This window comes from Coenobita brevimanus, chromosome 58 (assembly GCF_032717465.1).
Source record: "Coenobita brevimanus isolate Jiangsu-jjx chromosome 58, ASM3271746v2, whole genome shotgun sequence".
NCBI classification, from domain to species: Eukaryota; Metazoa; Arthropoda; class Malacostraca; order Decapoda; family Coenobitidae; genus Coenobita; species Coenobita brevimanus.
The window spans coordinates 2,501,060-2,528,790 of NC_137011.1; the positions used below are offsets into that span (position 1 = coordinate 2,501,060).

At 39.6% G+C, this 27,731-nt stretch overlaps 1 protein-coding gene across 1 annotated transcript in view; it reads right to left on the minus strand.

Moving 5' to 3' along the window:
- Nucleotides 1-27,731, minus strand: part of trio (trio Rho guanine nucleotide exchange factor) — a 409,269-nt gene that overhangs the window by 9,500 nt on the left and 372,038 nt on the right. Inside the window, exons 39-41 of the mRNA XM_080274536.1 lie at nucleotides 23,658-23,765; nucleotides 20,584-21,337; nucleotides 6,291-6,513 (exon numbers count right to left, since the gene is read on the minus strand). Of these exons, the coding sequence (XP_080130662.1) occupies nucleotides 6,291-6,513; nucleotides 20,584-21,337; nucleotides 23,658-23,765 (1,085 nt within the window). The remainder of the gene's footprint in view (nucleotides 1-6,290; nucleotides 6,514-20,583; nucleotides 21,338-23,657; nucleotides 23,766-27,731) is intronic.

A 27,731-nucleotide genomic window follows, 5' to 3' on the forward strand; every position in this document is an offset into this window, starting at 1 on the left:
AAGGAAGGAATGATGTAAAAGGGAAGACAGGTGTAAACAGAGCAGATCAAACGGGGTGACGGGAAAGGAGATGTTGGCCGAGTTGAGTATTTTCACCTTCATATCTATTTTATTTCAGTTAACACCAGACGATTTTATTCAGCCGTGTAATAGAGGCTTGAAAATATTAATACAGGTACTAATAATCCTCTCATAGTTGGATTTTAGTCAGCAGAGTGAGTCAGAGCCTTAACCAGTTTTGAAATTAATGATCATCGTAACATACCCGACTGCCAAGCTGATAAAAGAAAGAGACGAAGGTGTAAACAGGTAGACGTGTGTAGGTGAGAGAGAGAGAGAGAGAGAGAGAGAGAGAGAGAGAGAGAGAGAGAGAGAGAGCAATCGGGAAGTAAGGTAATGAGTTGTGTCTCATTTTTAACCCTGGCAGCACTTTGCAGTTTCACATCCCTGCCACACCACCACCAGACGATTTTATACAGCTTAGGGAAAACCTCTAGTAGTGAAGAAGGTTAAAGAAAAGCGGTGTGAATAGAATCAGGCTGGCGGAACCACGATTTGGTTTAAAAGTGTGGAGTATCAACTTTGTAATTTTCGATGAATAGTAAGAAGCAAAGGGTGATGAGAGCTGCAGAAAGGAAAGCAGTGAAATAGAAGCGGACTGGTAGAGACATTATATTGGCTGAAAGTATAGCGTATCAGCCTTTTTTTTTATAGTAACCCCTCGTGCCGTTTACGTAGTTTTCATTTTAATCAGGCCAACACCAATCTTTATTAAGCTTCAGAGAAAACCTGAAGGGGTTATTGAAGGCTGTATCCAACCCGTCCAGTTCCACAAGAGTTTCCTCAGCTTGAAATCTTCTAAAGGTACCATTAATCATCATCATCATCATCATAATCAATCATAATACTAGTAATAATAACGGCGTCATCAGTGAAGTGGGTATTGGTTGCAACAAGTTGAGATGAAAACCAAAACGCTGCATTAAATAGTCATTTAGCAGTGACACGAAAACCAGTGATGATTTCCTCGTATCTCGAATAACACTTCTGAACATTATGTAAGAGGATGAGATACAGAAATAAGAAGAAAAGGAGGAAGTAGGGGGTACAAGTTGGATCGGGGGGCAGCTGGATGGCGAAGGACAGGCGGACATGGAAGCGATTCGCTTGTGGCCAGCCTTTCCGGGCTAGAACAGTCTTGTTATAGCTAGGTAGGTAGTAAGAATGAAATGAAGATACCCCGTCAGAAGTTAAAAATGAAGTCACAGCTCACTTCCTCGTAAACAGCGGAAGGAGCGACGACATGACCCTGACATAGTGGAAATAAACACCCGAGACGCCATCGAGGACAGGAAAGGATGGAATGTAAACAAAAGGGGAAAGCGTCGTGCTGTGTGAAGTAAATTTTAAAACAGGTAAAAAATTAAAATGTTGAAACTAATCATCCAGACCTACCGGTACACAGTTTATGAAAGGTAGATGTGTAAACGTACGCGGTAAACTCCATGTTGTATGAAGTAAATTTATATAAAACTTAAATATTGAAATTAATTCAAACATGTCGGTACTTAATTTGCGAAAGGAAGTCGTGTAAACAGATGCGGAATTAGCCATGAGGTATGAAGTGAAATGTAAAAGCGAAGATAATTAACAATAAAGAAATTCTCTCACTACGTCGACCCCCACTGCTTACTGATATCCAAGGTGAATTTTCCAGTGTTTATATTTCCAGTATTATCACTTTTCTTACTGCTCCTCAGTCTACATCGTAAATTTAATTATTGCCCCAGCTCCCATATACCTTAGTGCCACATAAACCATTTTATGGCTTGGTGCTTGGTCATTATTCCTTCCTTCCTGTCCAAACGTCCGTGTATTCAATAAACGGGATTAACGAGAATAAAACATTGTAATGGGAAAGGATGAATGCATTGTCAAGGAAGGTGACATAGTTAACACCGCTTGAAGAATATATCGTCCAATATAAAAGACATGTAAATCAAAATTATAGGTGAAAGTTTTAAAAAATCAAAAAGACGATGCTAGATGAAGTCGTTAACCTTTAAAGCGTTAGATACGACTCCATTATTGAAACTATAATCTTTCCAACGTACCGAATTAACAATTAACAAAGAGTAGACGGGTGCAAATAAATGGACGGGTGTAAATCTGTAGACAGGTGCAAATTTGTAAACAGGCTATATATTGTTTTTATTTTTTTTCTTAGCGGGAACGATCATGTGAGATTCTAGCCTTTTATTCCTTCTTCCTCGCATTAAAAAAGGGTGCAGATATGTAAACAGGTGCAAATAGGTGAGCAGGTGCAAATAGGTGAGCAGGTGCAAATAGGTGAGCAGGTGCAAATAGGTAAGCAGGTGCAAATAGGTAAGCAGGTGCAAATAGGTAAGCAGGTGCAAATAGGTAAGCAGGTGCAAATAAGTAGACAGGTGTAAACAAGAGGTCAAGCGAGGTGGTGGGAAAAATGTGGTCTTAACCTTCAGTTTATTACGAGTATTATTATCATTTTTATATATATATTTTAAGATGTGGGTCATATTCTGGAGTGGCCCTGTAAGTATTTAGCAAACTGAATGCTTCACTTCAGAGGGCTTCCGAGGATTTTAGCAACTTTAAGATCCATATTACTGCCCTGAAAGTTTTTTTTTTTTTTTTTTTTTTTTTTTTTTTTGTACATCTATGTATTTTGTTCGTGTTTTAGTGTTTTGACTGACGTAAAAAATTCATATTTCGTAAGACGACCCTGGCTGGTAATTGTTAAACGTTTATTATTATTATTATTATTATTATTATTATTATTATTATTATTATTATATATTATTATTAGTAGTAGTAGTAGTAGTATAGTAGTAGTAGTAGTATAGTAGTAGTAGTATAGTAGTAGTAGTAGTAGTATAGTAGTAGTAGTAGTAGTAGTATAGTAGTAGTATAGTAGTAATAGTATAGTAGTAGTAATAGTATAGTAGTAGTAATAGTATAGTAGTAATAGTATAGTAGTAGTAGTATAGTAGTAGTAGTAGTAGTAGTAGTAGTAGTATAGTAGTAGTAGTAGTATAGTAGTAGTAGTAGTATAGTAGTAGTAGTAGTAGTAGTAGTAGTATAGTAGTAGTAGTATAGTAGTAGTAGTAGTAGTAGTAGTAGTATAGTAGTAGTAGTATAGTAGTAGTAGTATAGTAGTAGTAGTAATAGTAGTAGTAGAGTAGTAGTAATAGTAGTAATAGTAATAGTAATAATAGTAGTAGTATCAGTAGTAGCAGTAGTAGTAGTAGTAGTAGTAGTAGTAGTAGTAGCAGTAGTAGTAGTAGTAGCAGTAGTAGTAGTAGTAGCAGTAGCAGTAGTAGTAGCAGTAGCAGTAGTAGTAGTAGTAGCAGTAGTAGTAGTAGTAGCAGTAGTAGTAGTAGTAGCAGTAGTAGTAGTAGTAGTAGTTGTTGTTGTTGTTGTTGTATTTGGAATTTTTTAGTATTAACGTATTAAATGTCCTCATTTGTTGTGCTTGTTTGAAGATATGCTTGTTGCTTGGTTTAGATATTCTGTTATATGTGTTTAGTTAAATTTGTATACATTTACTTGTAGTTCTTTGTGCTGCAAATATATCATTGTATATTATCGTATGCATTATATACCAGAGTATGCACTGTTCATATATAAATTGCTATACAAAAATGGTGTATACGCTTTTTGTGTCTCCATTGTTTCTCGAGAATTATGGGTACTGCTTCCCGCTCTTTGGTTCGATTTGAGTGATGTCTGGGGCAGTCTTAGATCGGTGCTGATAAGTGACTGTTCGGATTCAGAGAGCACCCATTTCTCACTATTCACCAGTCATCATTTGGGAGGCAACGTTGTGAGTACTTTATTCATGATGACTCTTATGCACTCTTATCATATTCATTATTCATTTTATATTGTGATCGGTTGCAACAGACATTAGTTTATTTAATGAATGTGTTCCTTATCCCCAGCTGTGTTACGGCATTGTGTTGTTATATCTTATCCACTTCGTTTGTTAGTCATTATGTTTCATGCGATTATGACCTTGGTGTATTGAGTTGTAATATAAACCTTTGTTCTCAGGTCGAAACCCCACTATCGTATTAAATACATGGTTTTACGACATGCTGCTTTGATTGACTGGTGAAACAGTAGTAGTAGTAGTAGTAGTAGTAGTAGTATTGCCATCAACAAACGATTTTATTTGTCTGAAGGGAAGAAATCTAGTAGTGAAAGTGGTTGCCTCATGGTCACGTCAACTCCAGTGAGTCACATGAGACAAAGACCTCTCGTCGGTGTAGGAAGCTCCTTAACACAACTTCTTAAGCGATTAATTTTGCTTATAACTCCTTACAATGCTCTTCTTTGTCATTTAAATAATTCAAGTATCACCACTCAGCATAAATAAAATACAAATTGATATTAACCAGTTGTATCCCCAAATCGCTAAAGAACAGGTCTTAGGGAGCTTCCTTAATACGAGAATACGAACCAAAGTGTTAATACAGACATCATCAACACCCTCACGGTCGAGACAACTCATTATTTTACTCCTAACTTCATTTTTACCTAGCTGAGCAAGGCGCAGAGAGGTGTTGGAATGTTTGCTAGAAGTGTGAATTATCTTTTTCACCACTAGACTATTTTATTCGGCTTAGAGGATAGTTAGTCGAAGAAAACAAAAATGGTAAAAATCGAATCAAACGAGGTAGAGAGAAACGTGATATTGAATACGTGTGTGGAAAGTCTGAACCTTGATTGTGTGTGTGTGTGTGTGTGTGTGTGTGTGTGTGTGTGTGTGTGTGTGTGTGTGTGTGTGTGTGTGTGTGCGCGTGCGTTTGCGCGCGTGTCCACCAGGCGATTTTAATAAGCCAAAAAGGGCCGTAGAGAAACGAGAAGCAAGTCAAACAGAAGCCATATTGAGTGGAGGTGTCAAATGTCAACCAGTCCTGATATTAATGGCCTTCGTAACTCACCAGCCTGACGAGATAATAAACGAAATGGCACTGAATTATGTAAGCCAGAGACATGATATTTGAGGTAGGTTTTGGATGGCGTCGGGTTTGGTGGACATAAAATCGTTGCACTTTCTTGAACTTCGCGTCCTAAATATCCCAGCTTATTAAATTTACAAGATTTTAACGTGAAGGAAGACGTACTGTAAATGGAGAGAGAGAGAAAGAGAGAGAGAGAGAGAGAGAGAGAGAGAGAGAGAGAGAGAGAAATAATGGATCGTTCTTATCAGATGGTCATTTTAAATTCCTGTATAGGCTATTCATCGTCAAGAAAGGGTTAAAAAAAAGTGGAGTTAAAAAGTCAGACTTAAAAACGAGAAACAGGTGAGGCAAGGGTGCAAGGGAAAGCAATCTGTGTGTGTGCGTGTGTGTGTGTGTGTGTGTGTGTGTGTGTGTGTGTGTGTGTGTGTGTGAGTGTGTGTGTGTGTGTGTGTGTGTGTGTGTAACCCTGACGGCAGATGGCCACTTTCACCCCTCTCCACTTGCCACTGTATTTTGACATCAATTTATCGCCCCATGACCTGGCACTGCACCACGCTGGGGACGGTGATTAACCATATAAATTCTTCAGTGACTCAGGTGATTTTTTGTAACTAACCTTTTACATTCTTCAGTGTTTCATTCTGTATAGTTAACCTTACTTATTCTTCGGCACCGTCATATGAAATCAAGACTTAAGTTTGCTATGGAATTGGGGAGTCAGCAATTACTACCACTTCAGAGAGAGAGAGAGAGAGAGAGAGAGAGAGAGAGAGAGAGAGACTGTACTGAAAAGAATAATGATTTTTTACTCTACCCTCCACTATCTCAGGCTCACATAAATCGTCCTTTTGGTTGAGAATAAAGGAATGTTATCGATACGTCAGGGAGGAACGTGAGGAATAAGTCTGTCAAGTGGACGCAGTGGAATGGTAATATACGTTTCAGACTATGTTCTGATGGTCAGGGAGTGATGGACATGCCCTAAGTGTGAAGTGGGGTTGTGGAATAGTATAATGTACCGGTGGCCATAAATTATTTGTTGATATGATGCTTCAGGGTGAAAAGTGACGGACATGCCCTGAGCGTGAGCAAAGGAAAACTGACGGACATCCCCTAAGTGTGGGTAGAGGAAAAGTGACGGACATTGCCTAAGTGTGAGTACAGGAAAAGTTGCGGACATGCCCTAAGTGTGGGCAGAGGAAAAGTGACGGACATGCCCTAAGTGAGAATAGTAGAATATTAAGCACATTTATTCCTAAGTGTACGTGATACAGAGCTCCTTACCTGAATCGTCCTTTGCCCAAGTCCTGCATGACCGAGTACTTCCTCTGAAAGCCGGAGTGCCACTTGATCGTATCCACTTCATTGCCGTTAGCCAGTTTCCTCCCTTCCTCTCCCTCCTCCTCCTCGCTTCCCTCACTCTGCTCTTCCTCCTCCTCGTCCTCACCCTCCTCCTTCCCTTCCATCTTCACGTTGGTTTCCTCCTCCTCTTCCTCCACCACCACGTCTGGAAATGGCCAAACTTGGATGTAGGGTCAGTTTAAGAATGCGAGGTAATTTCCTGGTTCCGTCGTCTGAAATGGTTGAATGTTGCGAGACTCGAGAAAATAGGAAAGTCTCACTCTACACGTTTATAGAGTAGGGATAAGTAAAGGATGGTAACGTGATAGGGATACAGTTAACTAAATTCATCTCGAGTAACTTTAACCCTTTAAGCTGGGGATGTCATTTTATTTCACACGTTTATAGAATTGGGAAAAGTAACTGATGATGACGTAAAAGTGATAGAGTTAACAGAAATCATCTCCACTATCTCGTAACCCTGTGAGCTGTAGGTGTCATTTTATTCTTGCCCTATCAGACTTTTCGAACTGGAAGAAATGGGTAAATTCGGCATAACCCTTCATTACGAGAGGCCTTTCCAAAGCTGAATAAAAATAATCTGGGGTCAGGGAGAATAAACTCCGACTGAGGACTACATATTACACTGCTCAACGCCAGACGATTTTATTCGCCATTGTGAACCCTCCCGGGATCTAGAGGTTAATCGTTTACCACAAGCTGGTCAAAACATACGATGATCTATGATTTTCTTGAAGACACTTAAAATTCGTTGCCCTTTTTCATCTACCAAAAGTTCTGACATGGGAAAACACGTGGGATGCTACTGGGAGGTAGAGAATTTCCATACTTTAACTTTCCAGACCAAGAATACCGAATAATCGATTAAAAAAAAAAAAAAAAAAAAAAACATGATATCGTACAGTAACCAACGGACTCGCGACGGTCCATGGCAGCACAGTGGAGAGGCGAGAAGGGACTGTAGCCTGCACACCCTACCCCCTCGACGCCTGGATAGACACTGAACCTGCACCACCCGTCTCGTCAGGTTGTTTGGTTGTCCTACTTTCCTATCCCAGCGGTTGTGTACAGTGTCAAGAGGCGACATTTGGCGCCCTCACGACATCACCACTATATCCAATGGCATCTCCTTGGAAACTTTTAACCAATAATTATTTACGTATGGCACCAGCATAAATATATACAACTTCACGCCAAAGTACTTAAAAATAACCTTAATGCTAACAGCAAAGTAGTTTTTATGCTTATTATTACTTATGCGATTTACGTATTATCCACATTTTGACATCCAACATGAAACTATTTTTTCACTTATAATTATCAGCCGTTCAGCGCTCTATATCATAATGCGTTAACAATTATTTGCATGTGGTTCATTTTTAACTTGTGGTCAGAACTAGTATTTGTATTCTATCCCTGAGTCAAGTTCACGATGACAGTGCTGACAAAAATAACATTCTCAGTGTCGAGGCAAGTCTTGATATTAAATTCCTGCACGCACGCACACACACACACACACACACACACACCGCTCGCTGGTGCAGTGGTAACGTTCTCGCTTGCCATCTGGTAGACGGGAGTTCGCGCCTGGCTCAGGTTGCGAAAAGTTTCACTGACGAAGTGGGTGGTTACTGTCCTCCTTGAGCAAGGGGACGGGTGTGTGCGTGTGTGAAGGTCACAGCCTTGCCCTTAGATCGGACTATATGAGCTCTCAGCTCCCTTCCGGGAGGGTAAAAGCTGACGATCACGACCATCAGGTGATCCTGACCGACCCGGTGAATTACACACACAATTTTCTCAACATTAACCCTGACATGCTAGGAACAAGTATTTCATTCTGTCTCCAGACGATTTCGTTTAGTCGAGAGATAGTCACAGGAGATAAAAGTCGTGATAAATAAATAAGGAGAACGTTTGGTGTGGTAAATAGGTCAGTGGGGCGGGGTAGGTAAAAGGTTAGGGCAGTGTTGGTCTAAGGGGGAGGGATCACCGTGACAGATCGATTATCAAGAAAATCCAAAATAACCCACTTCACTAACATAACCAAAAATACACCAAAATAAACTACTTAGCTAACAGATAAAGAGACAAAATGACCAAAATAATTTACTCGTCTAGCAAATAATAGCTCATAGTCCCGAACGTTGCAACTGATGATTTAATGTTGTCCAGGCGAGGGCTTGGAATCACCACAAACATCCCTTGTGCCTTTTAAATAGTTCCCGTATAAGTATCTCACCAGTGTTGTTTGTATACATGGCGACACTCATAAGTTAAAATAATGACTGCCACGTCGATCGCCTCTTGAGCCTCCTCCCACACTGGATCGCCTTGAATGACTGTCCTGACTAGTGTAAAATGTGGGGTGGGTGTTTCATGCCCGGTTCAGGTTTCGTAGGGCTCGAGTGAGATTCGCTGACATCACCAGTAAATCATGGCAGAAAGCATCACTGAATTTAGGAAGATAAACGTGTTACCCCAATGAGTTTATGGTAAATTATATGTTGTGCTTAAAACTCCTGGGTGAATCCGGAAATTATTAACGAAAAAGAAAGATCTGTACGAGTATTTATCATCTCCGGGTATTTACTCCATCTTTAGGACCAGTGTCGACCTCTCTCTCTCTCTCTCTCTCTCTCTCTCTCTCTCTCTCTCTCTCTCTCTCTCTCAAAACATACACAGCAACACTTTGATCTCTTACCACTCGGCTGCTAAGTGTCTATCATCTTAAATAAACTCCTCTGGCCTTAGTTAATAAAATCTTTGATATGAGGGAAGGTTTAATAAGCACTTTTGAAGCTTATACAGTTCGGTCTTTATTGGGTAGTTTTTCAGGCTTTATTTATTTATTTATTTTTTCAACTAAATTTTCACCACCTACAGGCTAAGGGTTGAGTTTTCTATCTCTGTTTACCTATCTGTCTGTCTATATCACTTTGTCTCTATTTATCTCCGGTTATATCTACAAGGTCTGTCCGTCCATCCAACCATCCGTCATCTGTCTGTTCATCTATCTGTCGTATCATTATCCATAGCAAGACACCCTAATTCCGGGAGGGGGGTCTAGAAGCAAATCGCCACAATGTCCTTATGTCCTTCGTAATCCGTCTGCCTTCACTCCAGCTCACCCTCTTAACCCATGTCTCTCCATCCTAACCCTTCATCTCATCCTCGGTCTCCCTCATCCCCTTCCCCTCCACCTCACATACTTCTAGCAACTCCACTTACCTTTCCAGTAAATATGCAATGCTGTTTTGGTTCTTATTTAAGTTATCCTGAGTCTCCTACGAATGCCATTTTCTTGGGATATCTAGTGGAAGGAATGCCCCAGTGGAAGTGACAGAACCGCACTGATTCGACCCATTAACCTAACGTAAAGGATGTTAAAACCGGCAGAAGAAGTCGGTGATGAAAGTGTGTCGAGAAGGCTGTTAAAGGATCGATAATAAGGATCAGAGCATCGCATGTTTGGGGTCACATTCCAAGGGTAGAATGAAGATTATATGTCACGCCACTACGAGTTAGTACCAGTGTGACCTAATACCCTAGACCAGCACACACCACACACACCACATGTACCACAGTCCTATACCACACTCTGCCACACCTATCACTCGCCACACCATACCTGACACACACGATCGTACCGTATCAAGTCTACTATACATCCTCATATCACATCACCACACCCACCTTCATACCACGTCACCATCACATCCACCCTCACACCATACCACAGCATCTCACACACGCCACCACCACACCCCCACACCACACCCATCCTCACACCACAACACCACATTTATCCTCACACCACAACATCACACACATCCTCAAACCACACCACCAACACACCCATCCTTACACCATACCACCACCAACATCCACCCTCACACCGCACCCACCCTCACGGCATACTACACCACCACACCTACCCTCACACCACACTACACCACCACACATACCCTCACACCACACCACCACCACACCCATCCTTACACCACACCACCACACCCACCCTCACATCACACTACCACACCCACCCTCACACCACACCACCACACCCACCCTCACACCACACCACCACACCCACCCTCACCAACCTCCACAGCACACCATCACACCCACCCTCACCCACCCCACAGCACACCCTCTCACCTATCCTCACCCACCCCTACAGCACACCCCCTCCCATCCTCCACTCACCCCCACAGCACAACCCCACACCCACCCTCACCCACCCCTACAGCACACTCCCTCCCATCCCCCACCCACCCCCACAGCACACCACCACACCCACCCTCACACCAAACAATCACACCACACCGACCCTCATACCAGAATATCACACCACACCCAATCTCATACCAAACTATCACACCACACCCACCCTCACACCAAACTATTACACCACACCCACCCTCATACCAAACTATTACACCACACCCACCCTCATACCAAACTATCACACCATACCCACCCTCATACCAAACTATCACACCACACCCACCCTCACACCAAACTATTACACCACACCCACCCTCATACCAAACTATTACACCACACCCACCCTCATACCAAACTATTACACCACACCCACCCTCATACCAAACCATCACACCACACCCGCCCTCATACTAAGCTACCACACCACCCACTCACTCTTCACCACCACACCCACCCTCACACCAAACTGCAGCACTATCCACTCGCGCCTCACCACCACAGCCACCCCTCACAGCACACACACACTCACACCATCACCACACTCACTCTCACACCTCACCCATCCCAGCTCACTTGCCATAACATGAGTATCATCGTTCCCTGGCACACTCCATCATCTGATCCTTTGCTTTACCCATTATTATGATTAATAATAGTATTATTATTTGCCTACCCCTGGGTTCCTATGCTTCGTATGGGGCGACATAGGATTAGATGATAGATGGATGGATTGTTATCATTATTACTGTTGCTGATACTAATATTTGAGTGTAATTCAGTTTTGGGATGGGGAGAAATAACACTGTCTACACACTCCCCAGCTTGTCACTGAAGGCAACTAAAAGGGACGTGGTCAGGGAGCGCATCCCCCTCTGCCTTGAGATGTCAAAAAATATAAGAATAAAATGATTGGTAAAATCGCTAAAGCTCAGGGTGGACACAGTACAAAGCAAAATGCTCGTTGAGTTACTGTAATCCCTCTGGAGGCAGCAACAATTAAACAAGAGATTCTAACAATGGATTCAATAGCTTGAGAAATCATTGTCCTAGTGATGAGGGATGAAGGTGAAGCGATAGTGATGCTAACTGATAGCAATGTGGATGTGAAGAATAGGTCCCAAAACCAAAAGAATTATAGTATGTGGAAATGCAAGAAGGACTGAGAATGAGAGAATGACCAAAACAGCATATGTGCGTGAGGTGGAGGGGGAGACCAAGGATAAGATGGAGGGATGGAGTGGAAAGAGATGTGAGAGAGGGGGTTGTGCATTGGAGGTAGAGCAGCCAAATGGTGGAGGACAGGGTGACAGGGAGACATATTGTTATAGCCATCCCATATGAGATTAAGGCGCCTGGCTATAGATAGATTGACATAAATGTTAAGATAGAAAAAAAATGATCAAAGAGACAAAGACAATGTATGAAATAGGTCGATAGGGAGACAAAGGATGCGTGTGGTGTGGAAGTAGGCATGGATAGGGAGGTAAGGGATGAGAGTGGTGTGGAAGTAGGTGTAGGATGATGAAGAGGGTGTGCTAAAGTGGTTTGGCCATACAGGGGAAAGTAAGTGGTGAGAGGTTGACTAACAGGATAAACAGAATGCAGTACAGTATAACAGAAGGACAAAGGGGGGGGGGCTGGGAGGCTGAGGAAGTGAAAGTATGGAGTGAAAGATTTGCCATCCATTCCATTCTTTCATGTGCCCAAACCATCCGCTCAAGTGACGCATTGCTTAATTTATTTTTACTACTTTCCAACACTTTTATTCCACTTTGGTCACATCTCACATAATGAATTGGTTGATAAAGGCTATATCTAACTCCTCTAGTTCAGTCTCTCACCTGAAATTAGTAAATGTATATGAAGGCAGCAGAAATATATTTTTGGATTGAAGGAATTAAACATAGCTTCCTCACATTCCTGTATAATTCAAAGCAGAATTGTTGTATTACAAAGATATTGATTAATAATTAAATGAAAGGATGATAATATTTCTGGTCAAACAGTAGCTGACATAAGCAGTATATTGAAACAAACCACAGTACAGTAATACAGAGCATTCCTCTTTTCATCTTGGCAAAGCTACCCATAAATCTTCATAGTATTGGTTAATCCTCTTGAAGGTTTAGCTTGAAACAGTTTATCCAGATGCAGTTGGTGTCATTCCTTCAATCCTATTCTACCTGCCATATATGGTAATACTTCAAGAAAAATCAGTCCTATATATTACCTTATTGAAGGTATAAAGACCGAAGGTTAGGCTTACCGGTGGTCCAGAATATTGGAGGTTAGGGCAGTGTTATGAGGCTAGGCTACCATAGTCCAGAACATTATAGGTAAATGACTGGCCTAACTCTGGTGGCATTGCATTATCAAAAAACTTCCATAAAGTGTCTTTGAGATTCCAACTGATGGGCACAGAAACTGCCATCCACCTTGGCTGGCACCTGAAACTACTAAACTGCCAAGTATCTTGAATACTACACAAACTAAGGCCTTCAGAAGTTAAGAGCCCAAGCAGATGAGCAGACACAGCCAGACTTTACCCACCCTCTGCACAGGTTATAATAATGATATTCCAAGGCACAGTGGTTTGATCTTACCTGCTTTTTATCCAGTCCCGAGATGAGTGTGCTTGATCCTCTTAGTTTTGTTCCGTAATGTAAAGATTTGTAAAATAAGTAACAGTTTCCAACACTCAACAGAAGAGCAAGTTTCAAGGTACAGTATAATGAAACTTGTGTTTAATATGCCATACTTCCAAGAGCCTAGCATATGGTAACCCATTCAGTAAAGTGACATACGTTTTACTTCATTCATGATATCTCCAAATGATGTTCTGGAGGAGATAAAATGAAAGGGTTAATGAAGGCTACATTAACTCCTCTAATTCTAAAAATCTCTAAAATGGAGTAAAATTGTTGGGAAAGCAAGAATATAGTGAAAAATGTTAATCTGCTGAAGGAATAAATGCTCTTGTTCTCATTGCTTCATTAATACTGTGACTGCATAAAGTGTATTGATGAAGATACAGTACTTTAATTACTATGGATTTCTTCCTGATCATGCATACTGGAGGTTGTACATTGCTTAATGAATTGGTTACTGTTGGGTACTCTACAGTAATTTGTTCCTGTAGGATGAAAAATAAATGGTTATATCTGACAATGACAGAACAGTGATAAGTACATGTATAGTACAGAGTAGTTTTTCTACTTACGGTCTCACATAAAGCATCAACTTCCAACCAGAAAGTTGTATGGTTGGAAGAAAAAAGGGAGGTAGACCAAGAACAAGGTGCAGGAACTAGATGGGAGAGTGCTGTAGTTATTGGACGTAGAGTGAGGGAGGAAGTAATTATGAAACAGAGACAGAAACACCTTGAGATTCTTCGTTGATGCCACCCCTCACAGAACTTAGCCAATAGATAGATACCAGGTATGCAAAAATATTGTCATGAGTACCGTACATTAATAGCCTTAAGCCCAGTGTGTTACTTTGGGATGTGGCATGCAGTTATGTCTGTAAGCAGCAGAATCCTACTACAAGACAGATTAGCAACTGAAGTGTAGAATTGGACACGAAGGACAGGAGACGCTAGGTGATGCTAATGTCTTGTCTGTGGGAAGCACAAGCTGATGTCTGTTGCTGCCTGTATGATGGTAAACCCTTCAGTCCGATGACATAATTTTCATCTTATTCAGTCCACCACCAAATGCTTTTATTCAACCTAGGAAGAATTTCAATTAGTGACAGGGTTAATGATAGCTGTATTGAACCCACCATGTTAGAAAATCAACCAAAGGTAGCAGGAAATAAATGAAAAATACGTGATTGGAATAAACTGGTTAAAACTGCTGGTTTCCTATTACCCCAGGTGAGGTGGATGGGGCTCAAGTAAGGCTATAATACTCTAGAACTAATTACAGCATACATATAATACTGTAACCATGCTGAATGATTATAGTTTCAGATTATTAGTTTATAATATGGTGAATGGTATTATAGTTAAGGAAAAAAACACATTTCTTGAATATCTCATACCTGGATGGTGAAAGAGTAATAATCCATTTTATTACACTACAGCTCTCCACTGTTACTGGAAGCCTATAGCACATTAAATAAGTTTTTAACGTATATCAGAAATAAATTTTCTAAAACTACTCATTTTCTTGGACTTAATATGAGCCATTCAGGTTAACAGTGGTCAGGGTTTGTAAGTATTTAAGATTTCAAAATTGTCACAGAGACTATGTTTATTGTCTACTTTTACCTGTCATCTGTTAAAAGTAATTGGGTACAAAGCCACTGCAATATGCTGTCTTGAGTTTTAACCCTGTGAATCCACATTAAATTGTTTTTAGTTTACTCGTTCTTTTACAAGTTTATTCTAGTTAGGAAAGCCATCTCTTAGTGAAGGGGTTTATTATGGGTACATCTTACTCCTTCAGTTTGAAAAGTAGAACAAACATGGGAACTAAGTTGATACTGACAAACAACACAGTGCAGTGGAGTTTAACCTCTGTCTTGTCTGCTTATCCACACACCTCACAGCTGGTTGAGTGATGAACATGCAGTATCGAAAATACCATAGTTTTGTTTTTAAATTTGAGGGTCCCTAAATATTACAAATCTTTAGCATAACACTGATTTTTTGCTGAAACACAGAAAGTATTTACATCTTTGGTATCAAATATTAGCTGATTATAACTGATCACATAATACAGTATGTAATTTCACTTAAAGTTACATCCTTCATAATTATTACCTTGTACTACTTTATTCTTGCTACTGCATAAAAAAAGAGAGACCTCTCAAAGTAGAAGGGATAAGAAACAATTCTCATTAACCATTTCATTATAGTGTTGTCCTTGGTACTGTATTTATTCTCTCTCCCCTAGACTCATGAAGTTAGCTGTCTTATAGTGAAAGGGTTAATGAAGGTGCCATGACTGGTTGAATACTGAACTCTGGAATTTCTAGAACATTCTGGTACCTTCATACAGTATTCATCGCTCGACCAGACTTGACAGAGTGACATTTCCTTGGACATGTTTAGATGTTACTTTCAGACACTCCTCTAGTTTCTCAGTATCCCAAATCTGAACATCTCTTAGGTAACTCATTTTCTACACACTATCCTTTAATAAAAATAATGAAATTACACTTATTGGGGTCTACTTTATTTCATTCATTGTATGTAAATCTTATATAAGCTGCATGAGTTCTTAGAAGTCAGGTTTGGGAAAAAATTACTATTTTAAAAAATCTATAAAAACACTGCTACAAAAAATAAAATCTTTTTAGAGAAAATAATTTATTGAGACTAAAGAGTACAGTACAAAATATTCTCCACCACTGCACACTTTGGACCATGACTGGACATGACTAACTGTGCTTGAACAATGTACATATTTACACAAACATTTACATTAAAGACACCTATAAACCTTTGGCACAGAAAGAAAAAGTTATCATCTGTATTGTATTCTTAAATGAAAAGCCAGTCAACACAATCTTGTCCAATGACAGACAATATCCACACAGGAGAAAAAAAAAAAAAAAAAGCCAATCCCAATTTACCCCTTTGAGCTGTATGGGCCAAAGGATGGACTGTTCAAATTATCCTAAAACAACAGATCTACTGTAACAACAACATGGAATGCCTGACATCTGTACAGAGTTGTGCACTTCTTTATCATCATAACCCAATTTCTCATTAATACAAAGGGGTGTTAGTTCCAGGGGGGAGAAAAAAAAAAAAAAAGGGCAAAAATTCCGCTACAGTTATTTACTGCTGCATTTGTGCAATGTAACTGTACAGTCTTGGATATACAGTAGAATGCAGTTCTTCATTTTGAACAATGATGACAGTGAGCAATGAATTTCAAGACCCAGTGATGCAATTTTCAAAGCCCAAGTTCCCAGCAGATGTTTCTTATTATTTTCTAAGTTTTGTAATTTTTCAACTAATAATGAGAGTTGCACTGTTACTGGCAAATGTACATTTATATCTACTATTCCTGGAGGTAGAGGAGATAAAATCCTAACCACACATTCTTTACGTGCTGTATAGACAAGAAAAGGGTGGGAATCAGAAATTGGAAACTAATCATCTTTTCTCTAAGCATTCTCTAAAGACAAAAACGGGTGGGACTAGATGATTGGCAACTGGTCCTCCTCATATTTGTGTATTTGGCTACGTATGTATCTGTCCAGCACTTGGACTGTGAAAAGGCTATTACCTTCTGTGACACTGGAGCAGGGGAGACTTTATGTGGGTCTTCCTTACTTTCCTGATTTACCCCTTCAGTACTTTTTTTTTTTTCTTAATACCTTCAGATGGTTACATGAAACTTAGAAGACACTTTTTAAACTGAAATGGTTAGAGACAGCTCTTGTTAAATCCAACAGCTGGGCTTTCCTTGATTTCAATAAGAGCATCTAACAGCATGTATAAAAGAAAAAAACAGTCATTAATGTATTAGGGGGGATAGGGTCCCCTGTAAGATCAAAATGCATTGTTCTGGACCTCCTCTCAATATAAATATGGGAAATTGGGTTTGGATGATGAAGGTAAAAATTTCAGGAACTATACTATACAAGGTGTGACAAAAAAGAAACGGGACACTGGCTGCTAATCACACAATTCATCAGCCACACAGTAATGAAGTACATCATAATGTTGCCCAACATCTCAGCACTGTATGAGAAAAGTAGCACTTCAATTAACCTATTATCTTTCTTTTCACTGGTGGTTTTGTAGCTCCTGTCAAGTGTCCTCTGTCACAGAATGAGCCTTGAGCAAAGGATTAACATCAATTTCTTGGCTAACGTGAGAAAAACTCCAGCAGAAACCCTTGCCATGCCGAAGGATGTGTAGGGACAGAAAACAGTGTCCCGTACACGTGTCTATGAGTGACACAAGAAGCACAGGATGGGCCGGGGTGATGCTCCAAAATGTCCCGTAACACATCCACACAGCGGGTCTGTTGGTCCTCGGAGAGCAGTTTGGGCACCAACTTTGCACAAATCTTCCGCATACCCACAACTTTCAATAAGATGGACCTCACTGACTCCCTATTCAATCCCAGTTGCTCATCCATCATTCTGATCATCAGTCCGTGATCACTCCACACCAATTCCTTGACCTTCTGGATGTTGGCATCATTTCTTGTTGTTGAGGGACGTTCTGATTTTGGGTCATCTTCCACATCACCCCATTCCATCCTGAACCTCTTGTGCCACTCACAGACACGTGTACGGGACATTGTTTTCTGTCCGTACACATCCTTCAGCATGGCAAGGGTTTCTGCTGGAGTTTTTCCCATGTTTGCCATGAACTTGATGTTAATCCTTTGCTCAAGGCTCATTCTGTGACAGAGGACACTTGACTGGAGCTACAAAACCACCTGTGAAAAGAAAGATAATAGGTTAATTGAAGTGCTGCTTTTCACATACAGTGCTGAGATGCTGGGCAACACTATGATGTACTTCATTACTGTGTGGCTGATGAATTGTGTGATTAGCAGCCAGTGTCCCATTTCTTTTTTGTCACACCTCGTATTTATCATTATTGATAACAGCATTAGCCATGTTATGTAACCATTTCATGACTAGATGACCATCATGATTGCACACAATTTAGTAATAGTAATATATTAAGTGCTGGCCACACCTGTAATATATCATGTGTGTGCTAAAGCTTACCTATCAAAATCCTTGCTAAGTAGTAATTAAGACAAAGGAACAAATTTTCCTAGTGTACCATTAATTCAAAGTACTGTAAAGGTACCAATATGTCAGAGTAATATTGCACAAATGATCAGACAAAAACAAGTTAAAAGTCAGTACAATACCTGTATACTCTGTCCAAAAAGATTTCCACTGTAATGGTATTCTGAACTGATTTATGTGCAAGCAACCGTGTGAGAAGAAGGGACTGGAAACCAAAATCATTCTGCCTTAAGTATATTATGTAAAGACTGTGGATACTGCAGATACTTAAATGTATACTGAAACTGCTGTGCTTGATTCAGTGATGATGCAAAATACACTCTCTAAGAGGGTTGTAAACAAGCTTGAGACCATTGATGTCATTATTACAGATGTGGGCAGAAAAAAAAAAAAAAAAATGAAAACTGAAATATCTAGTTCCTTCTTCTCCAGTATATTTAACTTATTAATTTCTTGCCAAAACAGTGTTAAGTGGCATTAACTCAGCGTATTAATATATTGTGTTAAATGCAAGGTATTGTGCAGCTTTATTAGGTATTTAGTGACACGTGTAAGGCAGGTTAGAAAAGCGGGAATAATGAAAGGTTACAGAAGTTGTACGGTACATGACGGAGAAATTTGGTGACATTCTGAAAATCTGTCAGTGTAAAAGAATCTAATTATTTTCCTGATGAAATAACAATTAGATACCAGCATTCTTAACCCCTTAAATCTGATGATGCCTTTTTACCATTTTATTCTTGCTACCTCCACGCAATATTTTTCAACACAAGAAAGGTATTGTACTGAAAGGTTTGATGCATGTATTTAATCCCTCCACTTCTTAAGTCTCTCAGAATCTGAATATACTGTGATTTTCTAAAGGCAGCAAGAATTAAAAAATATACATATCATCAAATTGAAGGGATTAAAGTCAAAAGAGTTTCCTGTTGAGGTGGTGACAGAGCATGCACATAAAGATAAGTCACTTATACAATACAGTATTGAACAGTAAAAGCCAACATGGAATAAGAAGATACATAGTGCATTCAAAAGATGAGGAATGAGTGCTGAGTTCTAATGCAGCCTAACTGGCAGCGAGCAAAGACTGAAGATGGTTGACGAACATTTATGCACAGAAAGCTCAAGTGAGGTGAATATTTAGCTTGAATTATGTGAAGATGCCAGTGCCTAGGGAATGAAAAATCAAACTTATTTCATATCATAAATTGAGACATGAGAACATTATGCAGAAGACATTGTCAGTCCAGCATACTTTATATGAGAACATTTAGATGAATATATTAGAAAAGCAATGCACAAATACCCCTCCAATGCATTACTGAAACATACAGTACCATCATTTATTTGCCATAAGCATAAAGCTGTTGAGCTAATTACAGCTCATTTAAAAATTGCCATGGCTGGCTTTGGCTACTAGGAACCTTTTCATATTTTTGACTAAAGATGACTTAGAAGCCATAAAAACATTCCCATCTTGAGCTCAAGTTTCCTTAATAAATGGTGCCTTCTGTGTATAACTATTGTTGTATATACTGTACTGTGATTAATATTTTATTCATTACTCTTTCTCCCCTCGCAAGAAAAAAAAATGATAAATAATATTATTTGAAAAAGTAGCCTCAATAAGGACGTATATATATATACAGCATTTGAGACTTACAATAACTTAGCATTTGGATAAAGCTAAAAGATCATTCTCTTATCAGATCTCAGAATTCTTTCTGACATCATTCATATCATGTATCAAAAGTCATCCTGATACCAGGTCACGGTTATGGTACCATTTACATTACCATTTTCATACTGTAATTATATATTGCAAATAAATGAAAGATGGTAATTATATATTGCAAATAAATGAAAGATGGTAACTTTTATTACCAAATGGTTCATAGAGTTACTCATCTCTGCAACATGTCATAGTTCAGTGTCATAATACTGACACTGAATCTGAGCTAACTGGCACAAAACATGATTTCTTTAACATGAAATTTGTATTCAATGTGAACACTTACCAATATATATTTATCATTCTTATGCCTCTCCCAGACCCTTCTTCCCCATATTAACCCTTCTCTATTGTCATCCTCGTATCCACCTTCTAGTTCCTCCATCCTCTAAAACATTCCTTAAAATTATTTTCCCTGGCCTCCTCTGAACTGCTCCTTTTTAATAAATGTCAAAGCCCCTCCGTTCCCCTCCCAAGGCATCCCCTAGGAGTGTCCATTGGGGTAGGTAGTGTTCTTACCGTGAGTAAGGTTGAGACGGGCTGAGCAAGCGATGGTATGTCCGGCACACTCTATCCTGCACGTATATTCCCCTGCATCAGTTACCCGGCAAGACCCCACATGCAGCCGTAGCGTTCCGTCACGTAACTGTTCCATCTCAAAGCGAGGGTCTGTCAATGGTCCGTGGGGTCCCGCCCAGGTCACAGTGGTTGATTCTAGCCAAAGTCCTGCCCCAGCAATGACACACACCATCTCAACAGGCTCTCCAGGGCATGCGGAGATGTTGTAAAGGGGTGTCACTATCCTGATGGGGAAGTCGGGGGAAGGTGGGACACAACTAACACTCGGAAGAGTCTCTGGAGCTCTTGTGTCATTTTCTTGAGTGTCATTCTCTGCACAGTAGGGGTTGATGAGAGAGACAGTCATCTGGCGTGGGGGCGGATGAGGGTGTGAGGGGGACTGGGTATGTGGGGAGGACTGAGGAGAGGGAGACAATTCCGGCACCGTGTCCTCTCGCCGTAACGCTTGCTCACGGCGGGAGAAGGACGGCTTGCGGAATTTTATCCAACTGGACTTCTTACCCTGAGATTCTAGAGTATTGGAAGGGGAGTTGCCAGGGCTGTAGGAGTTAGTGGAGTTGTGTGAGGAGGTGAAGGAGTCGGGATAGGCAGAGGGTAGGAGAACACTAGCAGGCACCCACCCCTCAGCGGCCGGGCAGGTGCTGGAAGCTGCCCGGTGAACTAGGTATCCTCTTAGGGCATTAGATGACAGTACCTGAGAACAATACCAGTGGACTGTTAGCAAACAAAACACTTGAGGACAACACCAGAAAGTAGTTTGGTGCAGGGCTGTACGAGTATGTTGTAATAGCAATGCAGTTTCTATAACCTCCATCAAACCAATGATGTACTCTTTATTTCATTCTTCCAATTACAGTGTGTTGTAATGGCAAAGCCATTTCCTTAACCTCCATCAGAACAATGATGCACTTTCTTATTTCATTCTTCCAATCCGCAGACTCATTATATTCAACTTAATTTGGACCTGTAGTAATGGATAGGCTCATTAGGAGTATAGTTAACCTTTCCAATTCAAAGGGTTTCTCCTAATTCGAATAAAACCCTTTAAAGTACTTGCACCAGGTTTCATTTTGACAAATAAATACAGTTAGTCTTAACTGAAATAAACTAAAAATTATTTTTTTTTTTTACCACATTGTCTCTGAGATTAACAAAAGTACCTGACATTTGCTGGAAAAAAATAGAGTACTGTAAAAAGTTCACATATCATGCAAAAAGTCAAGGACTTCCAAGACTGACAGGGTTAGAATACCGAGAATGAGTATCCTTTTGTATGTTCTTGTGTTTCCTTTTGTATGCTCTTGTTTTGCCGTGTGTTAAGTCTATGGAAGTTCAAAGAAAAATGACTTGCTACAACCCCCCCACACCCAGCCACCTCTTCACAGGATGCAGAATCAGGTAACAGACAGATGATTAAAAATTAGGCACACGGGCAAGTGAGCGGATAGACAAACAAATATTGCTACACAGATCAGTTAAAAACAAAATTCAGGTGAAGAACTAAAGGATAATAATAATATTAATCCATCCATCCATCCATCATCCAATCCTACATTGCCCCATGAGGAGTGTAGGAGCCCAGGGCTAGGCATATTGGTCCTGACACTTAAGATGAAAGTGACCAGCCTCACTCATCCCTGAGTGGCATTACATGAGCAATCAACCCCAACCACCCCTTGGATATAAACCTTCACTGGCTCAATCTGATTGGAGTGCCGTAATTACCCACTAAACCACCTGGCGCCAAAAGTTGGTTGTATGGTTACCACTCAGCATAGTAAATGGTTTCCTGGTGTACAGGAAATCATTTGGCTTGTCACTCAGTGTAGAGTCACCCACAAGCAGAAGGAAGAGGAAAGAATGAAGGAAAGAAAGACAGAAGAGGGAGCATAAAGTCACCCATAGGCAGAAGGACAAGGATAGACTGAAGGAAAGAAAGACAGAAGAGGATGAAAGCAAAGAAAGATGGAGGAGAGAAAAGGGCAGACACCCGAGAGCAGCACTACATCGAGTGAGTGGATGGTGAGTGCCCCCACCTACCACCAAAAATATTAATAATAATAATAATAATAATAATAATGATAATACAAATGGTAGTGGTAGGTGCGGGCACTCATCATCTACTCACTTGATGTAGTGTTGATTTCAGGTGACTTCCCTTTCCTCTCTGACTTCCTTTCTCTTTTGTCTTTCTTTCCTTCATTCTTTCTTCTTCCTTCTGTCTATGGGTGACTGACTACACTGAGTGACAAGCCAAATGGTTTCCTGTACACCAGGAAACCATTTACTACGGTGGGTGGTAACCATATAACCAAATTATGGCACCTGGTGGTTTAATAATTAAGGCTCTCCAACCAGACTGAGCCAGCGTAGGTTTATATCCATGGGGTGGTTGAGGTTTATTGTTCACATAATGCCACTCAGGGATGTGTGAGGCTGGTCACTCTCATCTTAAACGTCAGGACCAGCTTGCCTAGCCCCACGCTCCTACGCTCCTCATGGGGCAACACAGGATTAAATGATGGTGATGATGATGTAAGATAAGACTGACTCATGGACAGATGAGCTGTGGTAAACAGATCCATGGACAGTTACTCAGATAAAGACTGAGAAATACCTAAACAGGCAGACAAACAAATACATTAAATATAGAAATATTAAGATCAAACACCAAGACAATACATGACAATTGGTATACAGATATTGGAAAACAAATCAGTTGGTTGTCAGACAAGGAGACAGAAAGGGCGGCCAATAAATACACAGAATGCAGATACTGCAGACAGGTACATAACAGACAGACACAAAGATAGACACACATGTGCAGACAAACAGAAAAGACTGGGAGGCATAGCTGGTGGAAAATATATGTGTAGATAGAGAAGCAGACAGACTGGTTGACATAGGGGAACAGATAGGTAGACGGAAAAGACACAGACAGATTGAAGGACATATAGACACAAAAGCGGGTACTAGAACAAGTAGATTGAAAAAGACACCATAACTTGACCCACCTGAATGCTTTCCCCTCGACTGACAGAAATCTCATCTTCCCTCACAGCTGTAAAGTCAGCCAGGACCTTAACCAATGTCCCTGTCGGTAGCACCACACTGCCATCTCCCTGCAGGCATCATGCAGAGAAAGATTAATTGATAGGTAGATAATAAAATGGACTCATGATGAAAGATGGAGAGACTGACTGATTGAGATATAAAAGTCAAGGCAGCCCAGCAAAAACAGGTTAGTCAGTCACTAAATACAAGTTATGTCTTCTTGAATATCACATCTTTTTCCATATGACTGGGGGAACTACCAAATCAGCTTTACAGTTAGCAATGGAATTTTATTTGGCAATTTTTCTGTAAATCACCATGGATTTAATAGCAAAGCAAACAAGAGCATCAAAATGGGAGACATACATCAAGGACTTTCTGCACTATTTATATGCATGCCAGGTTAGATGGTAATGGAAGTGGTTATTAATAATAGGAGTATTTGGTCAGAGGTTAAAAAGGAATGGCAGAGGTGTCTTTTAAGAAATTTGATGTGGAGGGGGGGGAGGAACATAATTAGTTTACTGAGACACATAATAATATGAGGAACAAACACAGGGTTGCACTGAATGCAGAATAAAGCCACATATCTTCCTATGAAAGACAAGTACCACTATGGACATGAAAAGGCACAAACAGTACTACTAATTCAAAAATGAAACATGCTGCAGTCTGGAGGGGAAATAGTCATGGATGAGGTATACTGCTAGACTGATCACACATTACGTTAATTAAATCATGTCATACGGGTTATGCCATCACTGAGACCTAAGGCCAGAGACCAAGAAATAATTCACTCAACACTTGTTAAACCTAAGGTATCTGTATGCTTTGTTATGAATAAACACTTGAAAAGCATCTTATACTTTGTCATGGCCGTACAATAAGTCCTCGTTACCAGTGTATGCAGGTGGTGTGTTCCATAACAGCAACTTCTTCCTTAGAGATCATATTCTACTTGAACAGAAGGAAACTGGCTAAGCAGCTTAAGAGGTAGCAACAGAAGTTAGCTGTCTTTATGTTATTATTGTGCACTTAAAAAAAAACTTCAAGACAGGCTTAGTTAATGAGGACATAATGTATTCCTGAAAAGTATCAGTGATGAAACTGTATGAGATTGCAGGGAAAACTACCACAATATATGACAAACATATGAAACGTAGGAACATATAAATATATATACACCACAGGTACAACCAGTTTGAGTAAAATCATTGAGAGATAAGCTTAGTACTGTATATGTAAAAATAATACAGTAAAAAGAAATAAGATACTTTGAGAAATACATACTGAGCTGCATGTGGAAAACACTCATTACCAGCTTCTGTCACCCAGTTTTGTAATACTAATATTGAATAACATGCTCCTAAAAATTTCAAACAGTAGCATATGAAACTCCTTTTGGTACCATACTTCTTATTCAAAACAAAGAGCCAGTTAACAAGAATTTATACTGCTAAAACCACTTTAACATTTAAAAGTATGATCATCGGTGAGTGGAAAAGAAAATGCTGTGTACATATATGCCTGAAATCCCAGCAAACCACTAAGAATATGGAAGGTAATGTTTCAAGCTAGTTTTTCTGAAGCATTTCGGGCATCACATTTCAGAATGAAAGGGTTTGTGACAATAGTTTTACCTTGACACTGAACTACATTATAGAGATTCTGTTTTCTCTACCCAATACTTCAAAAGAAAAGCATTTACTACTGGCAAGCTTCACAGGTATGGAAAATAATAATTTAATACTGTATGTCATAACCACATTGCAAAGAAAGTCATGCATGACAGAATGGTTGACAGATTTGATAACAGCAAACTTCTGTTACGGAAAGTATATAATATCACTTCATAGGTCAAGCAGAATCAATTACTGTAAATAACTACAGGATCATACAACCATGCTGAACTCAAGAAAAGCTGTATCTGAACACTGCATGACCAACTGAGAAACCATGCACATAACTACTGTACTTAACTTAAAACATACCTTACTTTTTAAAATACAGTATTGTAATAGCTACAAAATCTACATACTTAGCTACCACTTGTCACAACAAAGGGTGTACAGTCACAACAAAGAGTGTACAGTACTGTATACAACTCTGATAAACTATGCCATACATTTGCTTTACTTTTAAGATCACTACTCACCTCACATCATCCCAAAATCTATGGTATATTGCTAAAATATGGAAATATTTGTGTTGTTAGTTATATTCTAAACAATGACCAGGTTCTTGCAAGTCATTTTAGTTTAATGGTAAAAGAGTGACATCATCTATGGACTAATCACCTGTATACTGTATATTTTGCTATAAAAGGAATTAAACAATTGCAGTAGCATGTACAATACAAACTCTCAAATCTGAAATGCTTGGACCAAAGGTATTATGGGAAAAATGAAAATTTTGGAATGAAAATTATAATAATAACTACTGTAATGAGAAAATCATATAATATATAGCTTTCAGTACCTTTAACAGTAAGCACAATGAAGTACTGTACATTATTTTGGTTTAATTCATAATGCTGTAATATGTGTCCAAAGAAAATATAGTAAAACAGGTAGACAGGTAAATAGTATACATTCAAATACTCTGGGTGTGTGAGGACAAGTGATATCAACACTCTCCAGTAGCATGATAGGGAGGGGGGAGGAAAAATTGAGATCTTCAGAAGTTAGATTTTTTATTATGAGAGTCTGTACTGTATATGCTAAAATAACTGAAGTAGTTAACAGACGGTTGTAAAAGGTGTTGTACAAATTTCTATGATCAGTTTTATTACAAATTCATTGTCTTTTATATTTGTACAAATAAATAAGTGATAGATCTCCTCACTTGAAGGATGTACACTGGGATGAAAATGTACGCTACCTAAGTACTGTACTATATGTAGACATGGAGAGTTCCTTATGCTATTTAACATTTCCTTAAGATTAATCCAGTACAGTAAGTCATTATGGCTTTCAACACTTGCAGCTTAATAGACGAGCATCTCATTTTGTATAATCTTTCTCGTTACCTCTCTCTCAATCTTGTGTTTCCTTGTGGTATTTCAATATTCCATCTTCAGTCTCACTCTTCTCTCACAAATACATTCCTGTTCATAGGTAATTGTCTAATAAATCTTCCTTCATATTAGTAATACGCATATACTCTGTGTTTTTGACTCTGTTTTCTTCATTCCCTTCCCCCATCAGATTTCTTTCTGAATACTTTTCCCTCTTCAGTTCATATGTACCTCATGCATATTTTCTATTTTGAACTCATGCAGTTTTTACTTAAGTTGTACTTCTCTCTTCCCAGTTACTCTCAAGTTACTCTTCCCAATCACATAGTTTTTCTCTTAACTATCCTTAACTAGTTCTTCCACCTGTCTTAACTGCTTGTCTGTCTTATGTTTTTCCTTTCTTTTTTTGTCTCTTTTGCCTATCATGTATTCTTTGTTCTTGATTTCCCTCTGCCCTTACAAGGAATTCCCCCTTCCCCCCACTGCAATAAACCCTTAGTATTAAACACAGTAATTTTTTTTTTTTTTCCTCCCCTTCAAGAGTGGTCCAAATGAGATGCAGTCAGCTCAGCCCAACCATAACTGGCTTGAGATGAGTGTGACATCACTCCATTCAGATGCTGTCTGCACTCGTGTGTTTTATGTACATTGTGTGTGTGTGTGTGTGTGTGTGTGTGTGTGTGTGTGTGTGTGTGTGTGTGTGTGTGTGTGTGTGTGTGTGTGTGTGTGTGTGTGTGTGTGTGTGTGTGTGTGTGTGTTTATTTGTATGTGTAAAGCAGACCTTTATAAAAGTTTGTGTCAGCAAGATGTTTAGGTTGCAGTATTAGTATTTGTAAGAAAAGGGTGAGTTGGACCAAGTTGCCAAAAGCAAATAGATCTTTATAATGAAATTAAAATCCATTTGTATCGCAGCTTTCGGTAATGTGGGACTACTTTACTCTGGGGCCTCTTATACCCACATAATCCTTCTAGCCTCTATTCTCATTACTCATCTTTCTCGCTACATCATACATACCTA